This window comes from Nuphar pumila, chromosome 14, assembly GCF_984573655.1.
Source record: "Nuphar pumila chromosome 14, dmNupPumi1.hap1.1, whole genome shotgun sequence".
Taxonomy (NCBI): Eukaryota; Viridiplantae; Streptophyta; class Magnoliopsida; order Nymphaeales; family Nymphaeaceae; genus Nuphar; species Nuphar pumila.
Window position 1 is genome coordinate 35,092,139 of NC_143262.1, and position 15,611 is coordinate 35,107,749.

At 36.7% G+C, this 15,611-nt stretch overlaps 1 protein-coding gene across 1 annotated transcript in view; it reads left to right on the top strand.

Annotated features, from left to right (window-relative positions):
- The window catches only part of DPE1 (disproportionating enzyme), an 87,257-nt gene extending 72,340 nt beyond the window's left edge, over positions 1-14,917 (top strand). The window contains exon 16 of the mRNA XM_089986750.1: positions 14,498-14,917. Within this exon, the coding sequence (XP_089842876.1) occupies positions 14,498-14,602 (105 nt within the window). The 3' untranslated portion in view covers positions 14,603-14,917. The remainder of the gene's footprint in view (positions 1-14,497) is intronic.
- Positions 14,918-15,611: the final 694 nt, after the last annotated feature.

The window sequence follows — 15,611 nt, forward strand, 5'->3', positions numbered from 1 at the left end:
ATGAGAATTTCAATGAAGTCTGTGTGTATACCCGACATGAGAGGGAAGGACATCAAAATGCTTTTGAAAACTATTCACAAAATCTTCCATTAGAACATCTAGAGGAACCATTACCTAGGAAAAATCCTATGACTTCTAGGCCTCCTCAAAGGTTTGTGTTCTACAAATCTTTTTCCCCAAAATATAAGGCTTGTTTGATGATACTCCATGCTTATCATAGACCTTCTAATTTTCATTAATCCAAACAACATTCACATTGGGTAGATACTATGAAATTAAAACTAGAAGTTCTTGCCAAAGCCAACACATGGGAAGAAGTAGGTCTATCTTTAGGAAAAAGGCTATTGGGTGTCGATAGGTTTATAAAGTGAAGACTTGAAGTGATAGTTATTTAGAAAGATATAAAGTTAGGCTAGTTGCAAAGGGATATTCACAGAAGTATGATATTAATTATGAAGAAACCTTTGCTCCTATTGCTAGGATGACTCGTGTAAGGACTTTAATTGCCTTAGTATCCATCAAGAATGCTTTTCTCAATGGTGATCTTTGTGAAAAAGAGTATATGGATCCTCCTTCTGAGTTTGACGAAAAAGTTTTTAAACTTAAAAAGACTCTTTATGGTCTTAAGTAAGCTCCAAAGGCTTGGTATGACCATTTTAGTAAAATTGTTATTGATAGTGGATTTGTTTATTGTTACAATGACACAACCCTTTTTGTTAGAAATGCAGGAAACAATATAACTATTTTGTTATTATATGTTGATGATATGATTATCACTAGAAGTGATAAAAAAGACATTAAAACTATTAATAATGTTCTTAAAAGAAATTTTGATATGATTGACCTTGGATTTCTAAGGTACTTTTTAGGTATTGAAATTGCATATTCCCCTAGAGGGTACGTGCTCTCCAAGATGAAACTTGCATCAGATATAATTGCTAAATCTAGATTAACTGACGAAAAAAGAGTGGATATTTCATAAGTTATCAATGCAAAGATGAAGGCCAATGATTTAACTCCTTTATAAGATCCTACGCTTTATTGTCAGTTGATTGGGTCTCTTACGTATTTATCTATCACTAGACTAGATATAGCGTATTTGGTTCATAGTGCAAGTCAATTTCAACATGCACCTATCATTGTTCATATGACAAGAGTCATGCACATTGTCATATATCCGAAGAAGACAGAGACAAAAAGGGTTTTTCTTATTCTTTTCTTCATCTCTTAGTTTAATTGGAGTGGTAATCTCAATTATCGTATTTCTATCACAGGATATTGTATTTTTCTTGGCGATTCACTGATATCATGGAGATGTAAGAAACAATAGAAGGTGTCACTGTCTTCCACTAAAACTAAATCTAGGGTGATGGAGACCACTACCACTAAAATTATATGGATAAGAAGTTTGTTTAAAGACATGGGAGTCATCATCTTCACTCTTTCTAAGATGTGTTGTAACAACAAAAGCACAATCTACATTGTCATCAACCACACATTCCATTAACGGACAAAGCACATTGAAATGGATTATCATTACGTTTGCAACGAATTTCTGAAGGGCACTATTGAACTTTCATATGTTACATCAGAATATCAACTTGCAGATTTCTTCACCAAAGCGTTGTTGTCTCTATGTTTTTCTTCCCTTCTAGGCAAACTATCGGTGATCTCATCGTCAGTTTGAGGGGGGGGGTGTTAATATATATATATATATATATATATATATTATAATCTTTGTACATTATTGTAATAGGTTATATCTATTATGGGTATTTTTGTTTTTTCAGTCTTTGTGATAGGTTGTACTCATTAGGTTTACATTTGTCTTTTATTTCTTTTTCCCTTTTTTAAAGAGATTTTTGTTCTTTTGACCAAATAGAGCTCTTGGGAGCTCTCAACGACTCTATTTCTTGTAACGACCCCAATCCATACCCTTTAAAAATGCGGAATTTTTTTTTTCTAAGAGTTGCGGAAACCTTCCCAGAGATCTGGGGTCCTCACAGTTCCACTTTCCATTGGATAGCCCATCCACCACAAACGAAGTTGCAATTATCATCCATATCAACCAACTAAAACTCTTTTATTAATGAGTAAGAAAATTTCAAAGACAAGGTTTTCTTCAACTGAAAGTAAAGTAACAATTGCAGAATTTAAAAGAACTGAATGACAAAAGAAAGAGCCAATATATCATCTACTGAAGCTGACAAGCCCAAGTATAACTCATCCATCCCCAGATGCATGTCCAACTTCACTGTTCACCATTACCTGTGAAAAACCAACAAAGTAGGGTGTCAGAACCGAAATTCTGAGCACAACTACTTCTAAAGAAACAGGTGAGAGAAAGAACATGAATAAGATTTCATGCAGTGATTTGATTGAGTACAGATATAAATTTTGCAACATTCAAATATCTATAACTACCAACAGTTGCATATACTTACTAGTCACGAACAGTAAAGCAATGTCACATATCAATAACTAAATAACCAACCTTTCAGCATGATTTCACAAAGTAAGCTACCACCAAATGATGTCATGATATCAAGAATGATCCAAACATGCATGATCTAATGCATAACAGAAAAATGCATGATTATATGCAATGCATTATTTCTTCTGTTATCTTTCATTTAAGTTTCATCTTTCCATATGCATGCCCTATTAGATGCACACATCTTTAAGTTCCTCTTTTTAATTACCGTGACCCGCGGATACACCAAACAGGTACAAACCCCGAGGTCAAGTAGGTTCCCAAGGTAGCTTAACAAATAATTTGTATTTTATTACTGGGTTCCAACTTAGCCCTCGACCGATATCAGGAAACAGCACCATCCATCGGAATATTAGACCTCCACATCTAATGTCGGGGACACAAGGGACACCCCACGCCCACAAGTGTCACTTCCTTGGTACCATAAACTCACAGCTGTGACTAACACACCACTCCCGGGTAAAGTGGCGGGTTCTCCCTAAAACCGTGGCCAGGAGAAGAACCTCAATATCGGGTTCAGGGGCAACAACGCACACAGAGTTTTTGTATCCTCACAGTCTCCCCAAGACCAGATAACTAAGATTCTCATACTCCAGATGAGATATCCTAGAATGTATATTCACTGTTCTTATTTATAATATTTTTAATTAAGTCCATTTCTTTAAGTTTGCCACACATATGCAAAAGTAAAGTGAAAATCCCGCATCCTTCCTTGCAGGAACCCATTCGGGACTCCAGCCCGTATAAACCATTAGAACAGTGTAGTAATGTGCCAAACCATCTTATGTGGTTTCAGTGATGCAGTTAAAAACATATATAAAAGAAAACCCAACCCACGGCTCTCCAAGCCGATGATGGTCCAATTTGGCCATCTGTGCATTGCATGCAAAAATCGTAACTTGCAATGTATGCAATCATACCAACATAATTTCATATGCACATTCATTCATACCATTTTAACAATGTGCATGAGCTTTCGCAGTCCTATGCATGCGTAACCATTCATGTGTAAGTGTTTTCATGTAATCACTTAACACACATACATTCATTCATAGTTTCATGAGAATATTTATGCATGATTACACAGGCCAATAGACTTCGATCCCATATATGGACATGCATTTACAATTTGCTATTTCATGAGCAACACATGCTTCCTACGAGTGGTCCGCACACACAATCACTATACAATTTAATAAGATATTGCAGAATTTCAGTGAATATAAGGTACATATAGATATTCAAGTTTTGTGTTCACCATGCCACATTTCATAGCAAATAAAGAAATGCACATTGAGCTAAACATATAAATTTTACCATGACAACTGAAAACACAAAATTTTTATAATCATTCAAATTCAACATCTACTATCCTTAGATTTAGTTGACTGTCCAAGACAGATCGGCTTTACCACTTTCTAAACAAAGTTAGAGGCAACAAAAATTCAGATTCCATTTGAGTTTCCAAATAGATTTCTTGTACATGCCAGAAATTTAATTTCCTTTTAGAATCAGATTGAATTAAAATTCTACAACAAAACAAATTGCAACAATCATTCAGTTTAGTGTTAGTTGACTATTCAAGATGGGTAAATTTTATGGTTCCAAAAGAAGTTAACATTTGGGACATCATAAATAAATTTCAATATGTTAAACCTCTTTCGAAATCTGATCCAGTGTTTATACTCATATGTTTATATACTCATATGTTTATATACTGATATATATATATATATATATATATATATATATATATATATATATATATATATATATATATATATATATATTGGCTGATTCAAGAATCTACCTCGAATCTATCAGCCCCAAAATCGGTCAGTATTACTGTTAAAACTTAACAAACTCTAGGTCAAGGAATCAAAATCATATTAATTTTTTTTTCCTAACTAATCACATGCATCTGAACTTGTGCATCTACATATTTCTCAAAACAACACGCGCTGAACCAAATTTTCTTTTGACACTCTAGGGCACAAAAAATTATACAGATTTATGTGTGGTTCCTGTTCACACAGAAAAAGATAACAGGATTGAGTGTGGTATATGTCGACACCCACACACAGGAAAACATATGTGTGTTCCAGCTCTCAACAACACATTTAATCAATGCTTAAGCAAATCAGCAATTTAAAATCAAGTTTATGCTAACAAAAATATTTCGCCTTTGTTACATATCAGATTCTCATTAACTATTTGATTCACATGAAAATAAGTGGAGACCCAAGATAAAATTGGGAACATAGAAACTAAAACAGCAAAAGGAAGATAGCCCCAAATTTATTAAAGAATGCTCAAAGAAAAATGAAAGTAGAGATGGAAACCACAAAGAACCATCATCTGAATTGGTATTGCATGACTCAATCTACATAGTAATAGTGTAAATGATAGCACCTTTGCTTGAATACCAACCAAGCCATCCTAACTTGGCTGGTTCCTATTATTAAAAGCAGAAAAAAAAAGTGAGGACTTATTCCTAAATAGAACTATTTGACCGACTCGGATGATGCAGGGATTGCAAACCTCTAATGTATGCAGCCCTTGCTCAGGCCAGATTCAGTCATCAAAATCAACTGAATTAATTTTGTTCTTTATACTTCACGAAACAACAAAAAAAACAACCAACAGACATGAAAAAGGTCCTCAGGGACCCTCACCTCAAAAGACTGCACGGGATCGAACCCATGTTCGATCCCTCACCTAGAATCGAGACGAGCACTGTACCTTATTGAAGATTTCCGGCGATCGGAGGCTGTCGTGACTGCAAGAGAGGGGTCGGCTGGGGTTGCTCCTTGCTGCTGCCGTGACAGGAGTCTCGCCGGAGGTCGGTGATGGCAACAGGTAGCCGGAGCTTTGCCGACGACTGATCTCCCTCCGGTGAGCACGAAAACGAGAGAGAGAGAGAGAGAGAGAGAGAGAGAGAGAGAAATCGGGGAAAGAGACCCACTTGGGACCCCTTTTGAAGAGGAAGGCCCGGCGAAATCGGAGCCCCCTTCCCTCCAGCGGCTGCGCTTCAAGCCTCCCTTTCTTTCCTTCCGGCGATTTCGGTTAGGGTTCTCTCTCAGAACCCTAACCCCCCCCCCCCTTTCTTCCTTTGCTTCAAACATATCGAGCAACCCTTATCGGGTTGCCCTTTACTTTTTTTTTTAAAAGGGCTGCTACAGGGGCGCGGTTCGGGTCCGGACCCGAGGCCCGTAACCCGACCCCCAATCTATATGGATCCACCAGTTGGATCCGAATGGATCCAACTGTGGATCCCCGGATAAATAAATAAATAAAAATTTAAATTTTATTTATATATTCTTCTTATTATGATATTATTAGTTTTATTATGGATATGGATATAAAGACCATTTTATGGATCTTAGATCCACATGTTGGATCCATTTGGATCCAAACACGGATCTAACCTTAAATACTTGGTTTTTCTTTTCTTTTTCTTTTTTTTATACTATTAATTATTTATTTAACTATTATAAGTATAGTTTTAATACCCCATGGTGGGTTATTTATGCATTCATTTCTGGATCCGGTAACGGATCCGAGGCCCAAATTTAGAAAAGTACTCGTTATTTTCAAATAAATTTAAATAAATAAATTACAAAAATTGAGGTTATTACATTTCTAGCTGTTAGGAGCAATGCAGTCAAAAGCGCTAGGTGTACCTAGTCAGTGGACCCCTAAAAAGCCTAGTCGGAGACTAAGGCGGATTAGTCGGTACTTTAGTTAAAAAAATATAAAAATATAAAAAATATGCAAATGAATTACTAAAATTAGTAACAAACATATATGCTACATAAAATCAATCAACAATAAGCAATAGACCAAAAAAAACATGTCGAACATTCCAAAACTTGCCCAAATATTAAAAACAATTTTATAAGCAATGCAAACAACTATCAACAAATGCCAAATAATTTAAAAATAATCTAAATTCTTAAAATAAAGTGCTAAAACTAACAACAAACATGTATCAAACATAAAATTAATCAACAACAAATGCATGAAGCATAAGATATTGCTATCATCAAGCATAGTAAACATGTTATATTACAAAACCTGCCCAAATATTATTAAGACTAATAGAAAAGATGTATTCAATATTAAATTAATCATCAAATGCACAAAGTACAAAATACTATTATCGTGAAGCATAGCTGCATAGTAATCCTGATATATTACAAATCCTGACAAAAAATTAAGACACATCTACATACATAAACAAACACAGATAACAATTCAATGTCACATCTACATAAACAAACACACATAACAAATTAATTAAAAAAGAAAACAAAAAATGCACATAACAAGTCGCAAGGACCGATTAGGCACCTAGGCGGGAAAATTGGTACCCTTGAATGGGAAAAACTAGGAATCCTATTCCTAGTTTTTCCTTCGACTAGCCGACTAGGTGCCTAGTCGGTGCCTTTGACTACGTAGGTTGGGAGAATCCCAACGGCTCTATGTAAGCCCCTCTCTTGTATATAAAGGGGATCTCCCTGTTCTCTCATTTTATGCTTGTCTCGAGCATTTCAATATAAATTGTTTTTTATATTTTGTGTTGCTAGCCCTTGTGGCTTATTATATTTTGCCCATTAAAAACTTCTGTGTTTGTGCACTCTTTGTAGCCCTTAGTGGTATTGTATTTGTAATGAAGTATGGGGAAGAATTCAAGAATGCCAAAGCATTCACAATGTCCAACAGGGACAAATGAAACAAGCACAAGAGAGAAAATCCACCAAGGGATATACGAAGAGCCTTATAATAAGGCTACACACATAAAAGAATATTTCTTTTATTGAAGAGGAGCTCTCTAAGAGCCATACAAAATACAAGGGGGGTTCCCCCTATTTATAAGAGAAGGGACACCAAAGGGGGCTCCCAATAGAGTCGTTGGGAGCCCCCAACGGTCACAATTGTGACCGTTGGGGGCCCCAACGACTCCATTGTGGGGCCCCTTTTCGGTATCCCAAAATACATTTAAAAAATAAAAAAACAAAAATAAAAAACAACAAAATAAAAGAAATAAAACAAGTACCCCTATTGGGTACTTATGAAAAGACCATAATACCCCTATCAGGTATTATGGTAAATACATCTATATTTATATATATATATATAGATAGATAGATAGATGTATTATTACATATGTCTTAACACCCCCCCTCAAACTTTACGGGGAAACGACCAAAAGTTTGCCAAGAAGGAACAAGAAGCGAGGAGCAGGCAGGACTTTGGTAAAGAAATCTGCAAGTTGATATTCTAAAGTGACATATGGCAGTGTAACTGTCCCACGAAGATATTCATCACGTACATAGTGACAGACCATTTCAATATGCTTAGTCCTCTCATGAAAGGTGTGGTTGCTGGCAATGTAGATGGCACTTTTGTTGTCGCAACAAAGCTTCGAAGCACCGGTAATTTCGACTCCCATATCTTGAAGAAGACTTCGAAGCCACACAAGCTCCATTGTAGTAGTTGCCATAGCCCTGTATTCTGCTTCAGTAGAAGACAATGAGACTTTCTGCTGTTTCTTGCACCTCCAAGCAATTAGCGAATCTCCTAGGAAAACACAAAAGCCAGTAGTTGAGATTCGATCATTTGGGTTTCCTCCTCAGTCAGCATCAGTATAAGCCCTTAAGTCTAAGGAAGAGAGTGAGGATAGGAATAACCCTTTAGTCAAAGTATTTTTGATGTATCGAATGATCCGGAGCACAACACTCATATGCACAGATGTAGGAGCATGCTGAAATTGACTTGCAGAGTGCACAACATGAGCAATATCCGGCCTGGTGATAGTCAGATAGTTGAGGGAGCCAATGAGTTGCCTGTAGGGCGTAGGATCATCCAGCAGAACTCCATCCTCCAGTCGAAGTTTAGCATTGATAACCTCGGGAGTCTCCACCTTTTTGTCATCGGAAATCCCAGATTTGGAACATATGTCTGCAACAAGCTTCATTTGTGACAATATATACCCTCGAGGAGAGTATGCTACTTCTATACCAAGAAAGTACCTGAGAAAACCCAGATCAGACATATCAAAATTATGTTTTAACATATTTTTAACATTAAGAATACCACTTTCATCATTGCCAGTGATGATCATATCATCAACATAAAGTAGAAGGATGATGATACTATTACCTGCACGTTTAACAAAAAGAGCAGTGTCAGTATAACATGACCAAAATCCTAATTTCAACATGATAGCACTAAATCTATCATACCAAGCCTTAGGGGCTTGTTTAAGACCATATAAAGCTTTTAATAACAGAAGAGTTTGACCTTGGTTAACATTAATTCTCGGTGGAGGGTCCATATATACTTCTTCATTCAACTGACCATTAAGAAAGGCATTTTTAACATCTAATTGAAATATAGGTCATTTCTTAGATGATGCTACCGCTATTAGAGTTCTAACGCTTGTCATGCGAGCCACAGGGGCAAAAGTCTCCTCATAATCGATGCCATATTCTTGTGAATATCCCTTAGCAACTAATCTAGCTTTATAACGTTCTAGGGAACCATCGCTTTTTGTTTTGACTTTGTAGACCCATCGACATCCTATAGCTTTTTTATTTGGAGGAAGGTGAACTATTTCCCAAGTTTTAGCCTTATTTAAAGCATCTAGTTCAACTTTCATTGCTTCAACCCAATGATGAATATTTTTTGCTTGATTATAGTGGGAAGGTTCATAGTAAGAATGCAAGGCAATTAGACAAGCTCTATATTTAGGTGAGAGAGTTTCATATGAGACAAACCTATTAGGTGGAATTAATTCTCTAAAAGAACGCCTAAGGGAGGTTTCTTCTAGGGGTTCATTAAGCCGCAAGAATTTTTCTAAAGCACTAATAGGTTGTGCTTCCTCACGCCGAGTGTATACTTGGAGATTGTCACCATTAGTTGGTGATATACTATTGTCATGAGTATTTTCTAAAAATTCCGGATGACTCAAAAGGTCATCATTTGAGTCTTCTAAAAGATCATTGATAAACATATAATCAATTTCATTTGGTTTTTCCAAAATTTCAAATCCATTTTCATCTTCTAAAAAGGTGACATCTTTGGAGACAAATAATTTATTGTTCTTATAGTCAAAGCATTTATAGCCTTTTTGATTTTCACCATATCCTAAAAATACGCATTCTATTGCTTTAGGTGACAATTTATCTCTTTTATGTAAAAGAACAAAGCATTTACACCCAAAAATACGAAGACGATTGTAGTCGGGTGTCATATTGAAAAGTTTTCCATAAGGAGAGATATTGTTCAATTTTGAAGATGGCATCCTATTAATTAAATAGGTGGAGGTTAACACGGCTTCGGCTAAAAAACTTTTAGGAATATTTTTGGAAATAAGTAAGGATCTAGTGGTTTCTAAAATATGTCTATGTTTTCTTTCCGCTAGACCGTTTTATTGAGGAGTTCTTGGGCAAGATTTTTTATGACAAATGCCATGTTGTTTTAGATATGATTGAAAATCATTTGATAAGTACTCTCCACCCGAATCGGATCTAGGAATGGATATTTGACTTTGAAATTGATTTTGAACTTTTGCATGAAATTCTTTGAAGAAGTTAAAAACTTCCGATTTAAAGTTAAGAAAATAAATCCATACATATCTAGTATAATCATCAATAAAAATAACATAATACGAATAACCACCTTTGGATAGAACCGGGGATGGTCCCCATACATCGGAATGCACCGATTCAAAAGGTCTTGTTGTCACAAAAGTTCTAATAGGAAAAGGAGTACACTTCATTTTTCCAAAAATGCAATCTTTGCAATTGATATCTTTTTCTTTACAAAACTTGTTTTCAAAAGGAAAAAGATACATTTTAGAGTAACTTGGATGTCGAAGCCTTTTATGCCAAGTTTCAATATTTTTGTCTTGGACATAAGTACAAAATGAGGTATTTGGAAGTATTAAGTTATCCATAAAATAAAGGTCTCCCTTCCTATGGCCTTGCCCAATCCGCTTCCCGGACCGGAGATCCTGCACAAAGCACCCTTGGGATGAGAAAGATATTTCACATCCATGGTCGGCTATTTGAGAAACGGAAAAGAGGTTAAGATTTAATTTAGGAACTATTCTAACTTTTGGAACAAGAAAATTTTGAACATTTTTAGAATCAAGGGTTCCAAGACCATTTATTTTGAGAAAAGTTCCATCGGCCGTAGAGGCACAAGATATTTTTAAATTGGTGTGCACATTGGTTAATGCATTTTCATGAGGAGTCATGTGAAAAGAGGCTCCAGAATCTAAAATCCAAGAGTACGTACCGGGAGGTGATGATGAGGCAATGGCGGCACCGGAGGTGGAAGAAGTAGCCTTTAGAATTTGTTGGAGAGCCAAGGAGATTTGTCCAAGAGTATCTTTGAGATCCCCGTTCTTGCCGTCATCTTCTTTGGTGGATGATTCTTCAACAGAAGCCACCTTTGGCTTGAATGCCCCATTTAGTTTTGGGCAAACGGGTTTAATATGTCCCGGCTCATAACAATGATGACATATAATCATTTTTCTTCCTCCACTCCCTTGCTTACCAAAATGAGGTGGTTTGTATGTTTTAACATGATTGCCGGGTTTAGATACGGCAAGAACTTCCTCTATGCTTTTACCCATGCTATGCCTAGTCTCTTCTTGAGTAATCTCGGCAATAGCCTCTTCTAAGGGAGGAAACGTAGATCTATGGAGAAGTGAGGATCTAACTTGTTCAAATTCGGGACAAAGCCCAAATAAAAATTAAAACAATCTATCTTGTTCCATTTGTTTTTGTCTTAGTACCACATTCTCCATAGCCACCCATTTAGGCTCTAAAAGAGGCAATTCATCCCACAAAGGATTTAGAGCACTATAATAATCTTGTATGCTCATGTCACCTTGTTTTGTGGTTCTTACTTTTTCTTGCAAAAAATAAGCTCTTGCAAGATCCTTTTGGGTAAACATACCTTTCATAAAAAACCAAGCTTCATTTGCCCGGCGGAATTTTGCAATATTTGCACATACCTTGAGTTCGACATTATTCATAAACCATGCTAGGATTTTTGCATGGTTGCTCTCCCAATCTTCCATTTGATGATTATAATCTTCAATGGCCTTGAGACGAGCAACGCCTTCAAGTGCTTTCTCTTGATCTCCTTCCATCTTTGTGAGCTTAAGTTGGGGTTCCGGAACGGTTCCCATTACATAACCCCAAAGCTTCTTGCCTTTGAGATTATTCTCCATTGCGGATGCCCACATCATGTAATTTTTCCCATTGAGTTTGAATGATAGATCGATCTTGACTTCCATTGCTACAAAATGAAGATGTGAGAAAGAAATGAAGTAGAGAGAGACATGATTTTACCTTAGAAGATCGTATGGCTCTGATACCATGTAATGAAGTATGCGGAAGAATTCAAGAATGCCAAAGCATTCACAATGTCCAACACGGACAAATGAAACAAGCACAAGAGAGAAAATCCACCAAGGGATATACGAAGGGCCTTATAATAAGGCTACACGCATAAAAGAATATTTCTTTTATTGAAGAGGAGCTCTCTAAGAGCCATACAAAATACAAGGGGGGTTCCCCCTATTTATAAGAGAAGGGAGACCAAAGGGGGCTCCCAATAGAGTCGTTGGGAGCCCCCAACGACTCCATTGTGGGGCCCCTTTTCGGTATCTCAAAATACATTTAAAAAATAAAAAAACAAAAATAAAAAACAGCAAAATAAAAGAAATAAAACAAGTACCCCTATTGGGTACTGTGAAAAGACCATAATACCCCTATCGGGTATTATGGTAAATACATCTATATTTATATATATAGATGCATTATTACATATTATTACATATGTCTTAACAGTATTTTGTACACATTTGGTTTCATTACACAAGGTGCCTAATGAATAAAGGCTGAAACCTGTCCAACCTCCAATTCCCGGCAGGCCAAATTCATGTGTGTCCAAAAAAATAATCATTGGTAAATTTGTGATCAGTGTGCTCTTCTGCATTCCTGCATAGGATGCAGAAACTCACCATGCTAGATGCCCTCAACTTCAGTTTACTTTGAAAGAGGACTCTGTCCTGAGCAATCAGCTAGGCAAAAAGCTTGGCTTGCGGATTCAAATGTGCCACCCTGATTGAATTCCATGGTTAAACCCTGTTCCCAGCAGGAAAAAAACTGAAATAGCATGAGGCAATTGAAAACTTACCTGTGGGGGAGCTTTTCCAAAACAACTTGTTCTAATAAGCATTCAGTTTCACCTATTTGGGCAGGTCCATCAGCTTCAGTCACTCTGAGCCCCACTTCATTGGGATGTCTTCATACTGTCACCTGCCAACCCATATCTTTATGCCAACAATCCTGCACTATTTGATGTTGAAAGTTAACAATATTAAACAGTAAGGGGAACTGAATATAGAGAGGTGACTCATAGCCAAGGGCCCCACCAAAAGGAGATCAGAAGGCTCTTTTTTGGTTCAGCTCTAATTCTCTCCATGAAAGAGTCAAGGCACTTAAGCCAACGTTTCCAAATACTCTATCCATTTCTCCACCTAGTTGATGCCTTCCATTGTCATGGCCATCCACACATCCCATTCTTCTCATTCATCAGTTTTATCCCATCAGTTGTGGTGATAGATATGCCACCAACACTTAGTAATAAACACTTGAAATTCCTCAAGTCCCTGATGCCCAACCCACTTCTATTTAAGAATAGAGCCACCTATTTCCAACATATCAAGGAGACACCTGCTGAATCATCCCCTTCCAAAGGAATTCTCACAAGAATCTTCTCAATCACTTCTCTGTTTTCCTTGGAATATGATAAATCACAATAAGATATTCGGGCAATGTGGATAAAACATGCCCAATTAGAGTTAATCGCCATGCCATAAAGAGCTAATTTGGCTTCTACCTGTGAAGGTTCCTTGCTACCTTCTCTTTCAACCCCCTCCATGTTGGTTCTCTTTGAGATCCCTTTGAAAGATGGTCCAGCTAGGTCATTCTTCCTATGCATGAATGTTTCTGCTCATTGTATCATATCATAACTATATATGATTAAGGTTTTTTTCAACCATGGCCTATGTCACGTTGATGACTGACCTAGTGTGCTTATGACAATGTGGTGCCATCACACACACCAAATTTGCCCTCAAGTTTTCTGATAGTCTACCATGTGTCAGACATGCCTGACACCTTGTCATGTTTTTTTGTTTCCTGTGTTTCCTGTTTTGATATTTGTCATTGATTGTGTACCTTCTAGTTTTCTACTTGGACTTCTTATTTAGTGTTTATTTATCATAATGTCTTAAAACAATTTCAAAATTCACATTTTTAAGACACCATCTATGCATTGTTGCTTTAGGTTGTGAATTTTGAATATGCACGTTCACACACACATTTTCTACACTTACATTTGGCCATTTTTGTCTTTTTTAGCAAATTGCAGATGAGCAGAAATTTGCGTCTTAAGGTTATGGTTCATGTTTAATGTATTGACTTAACAGTGACACTACTTAATTTAGTTAAACTATGTGCCCTGGCATCACGATTTATTTCGCTTCAGTTCTGGTTATTCTTAGCTTTGCAAGCAAATTAAGTTGACACCAGAAATCTGCATTTATGGACCTGTCAACTGCATTGACTTTGTGGGCCCCTCTCACATAGCTGGCATATTGGTTTTCTGTATCTCTAGATGGCTTGCCTGTCATTATTGGGCAGTGAAAAAATCATGAAATTGACTTGTTACATGTTCTTGATACTGTTGTACATGCATTTCTGTATTTGAAATCTGCTCCTGCTAGCATACAGAATAACCATCTGATTTTCCTCCAGCATTCAATTCATATCTTGGCAGAATGCTTATTAAAAAAGACATTACATGAGAACACTTGGAAATGAAAAAAAAAGTTATATTCATATGGAGCTAAGCAGATGTTAAACAAATGATAAATTGTATGTTTGTTGTTTCTTCTCCTGTACTACAAAACAGTTTGGGAACTGGCGCTGGAGGATGACTAGCTCAAGGAGCTTTGACAAGTTAGAATCTGAAGCAAGGAAACTCAGGGATATGCTCTCCATGTACAATAGGCTGTGAAATGAAACCGGACCAGCAATTTTGCTGCCAATAGAAGCCAATGGGTTGAAACTTGTAGCATGTACCTTTATTGGCAAGAGTCATGTTCCTGCATTCGCTCTTTCTTTCCAGGGATGCCCTAAATTTAGTGAGTCAGAAATTTTTATAAAAATAAGGCTTCATGTGTCATTTTTTTTTGGCATGTGAAAGAATGAATAATCTAAGTGTATAACGAACAATGAAATAGAGTAGGCCATTTCTTTAATAATGTAATTTGAGAGCGTACAAATGTTGATATAAAGAATGCGACTATATACTTGCCATATAGTTTGTGTTTCATCCTCTCTTCTTTTGAGTGAGTCCTGACGGTCATGGATAGGAGTGAGCAATTTCAATTGCTTTCGTGCAGTCAACAACAGAAGCTTTTGAAGATATTGCTGAAATCAGTGTTTTCATGGGCTACTTTGTTTTTCAAAGAACTTGTAAAGAATACCTGCAGGGACTAGGCCCTACGTAGAATTCTACGAGAACAGTTACATCAATCATGAGCGCCCCTTGCTGCAAGTTCGGAGCTGATTGTTTTCTTCCAAGTGTTTACCAATTAGATGTCTGCCACAATGTTGTCAGTATTGTTACGAATCAGTGAAAAATCGGTACAAAAATTATATGTATCCTATAGGCAAAAAATCGGTACAAAAATAAGTTGATTCAGCTTCTTTTTAAACAAAATTTTAAAAATGGTTTACAATTTTTTAATATTTTCCAGCACGTCATCTGCTGGTTAAAAACTGGCTGATTCAGTTCAATATCAGAATTGGCCTATCCGATTCCCTGAATCAATTCGAAAATCGATTCATGGTGACAAGGGGCTTTTTCCTTGGCATTTGCTGAAAAAAAAAAAGGTTGACAGTCGCATTTCAAGTTAGTGTGAGAAGTGACCACAAAGATTCCGCATGCCTAGCTAAGGGCTGGTTGAGGGCATTCAAGTTAAAAGACATCAAGAGCCACAAGCATAGGAACAGGGCCGGCT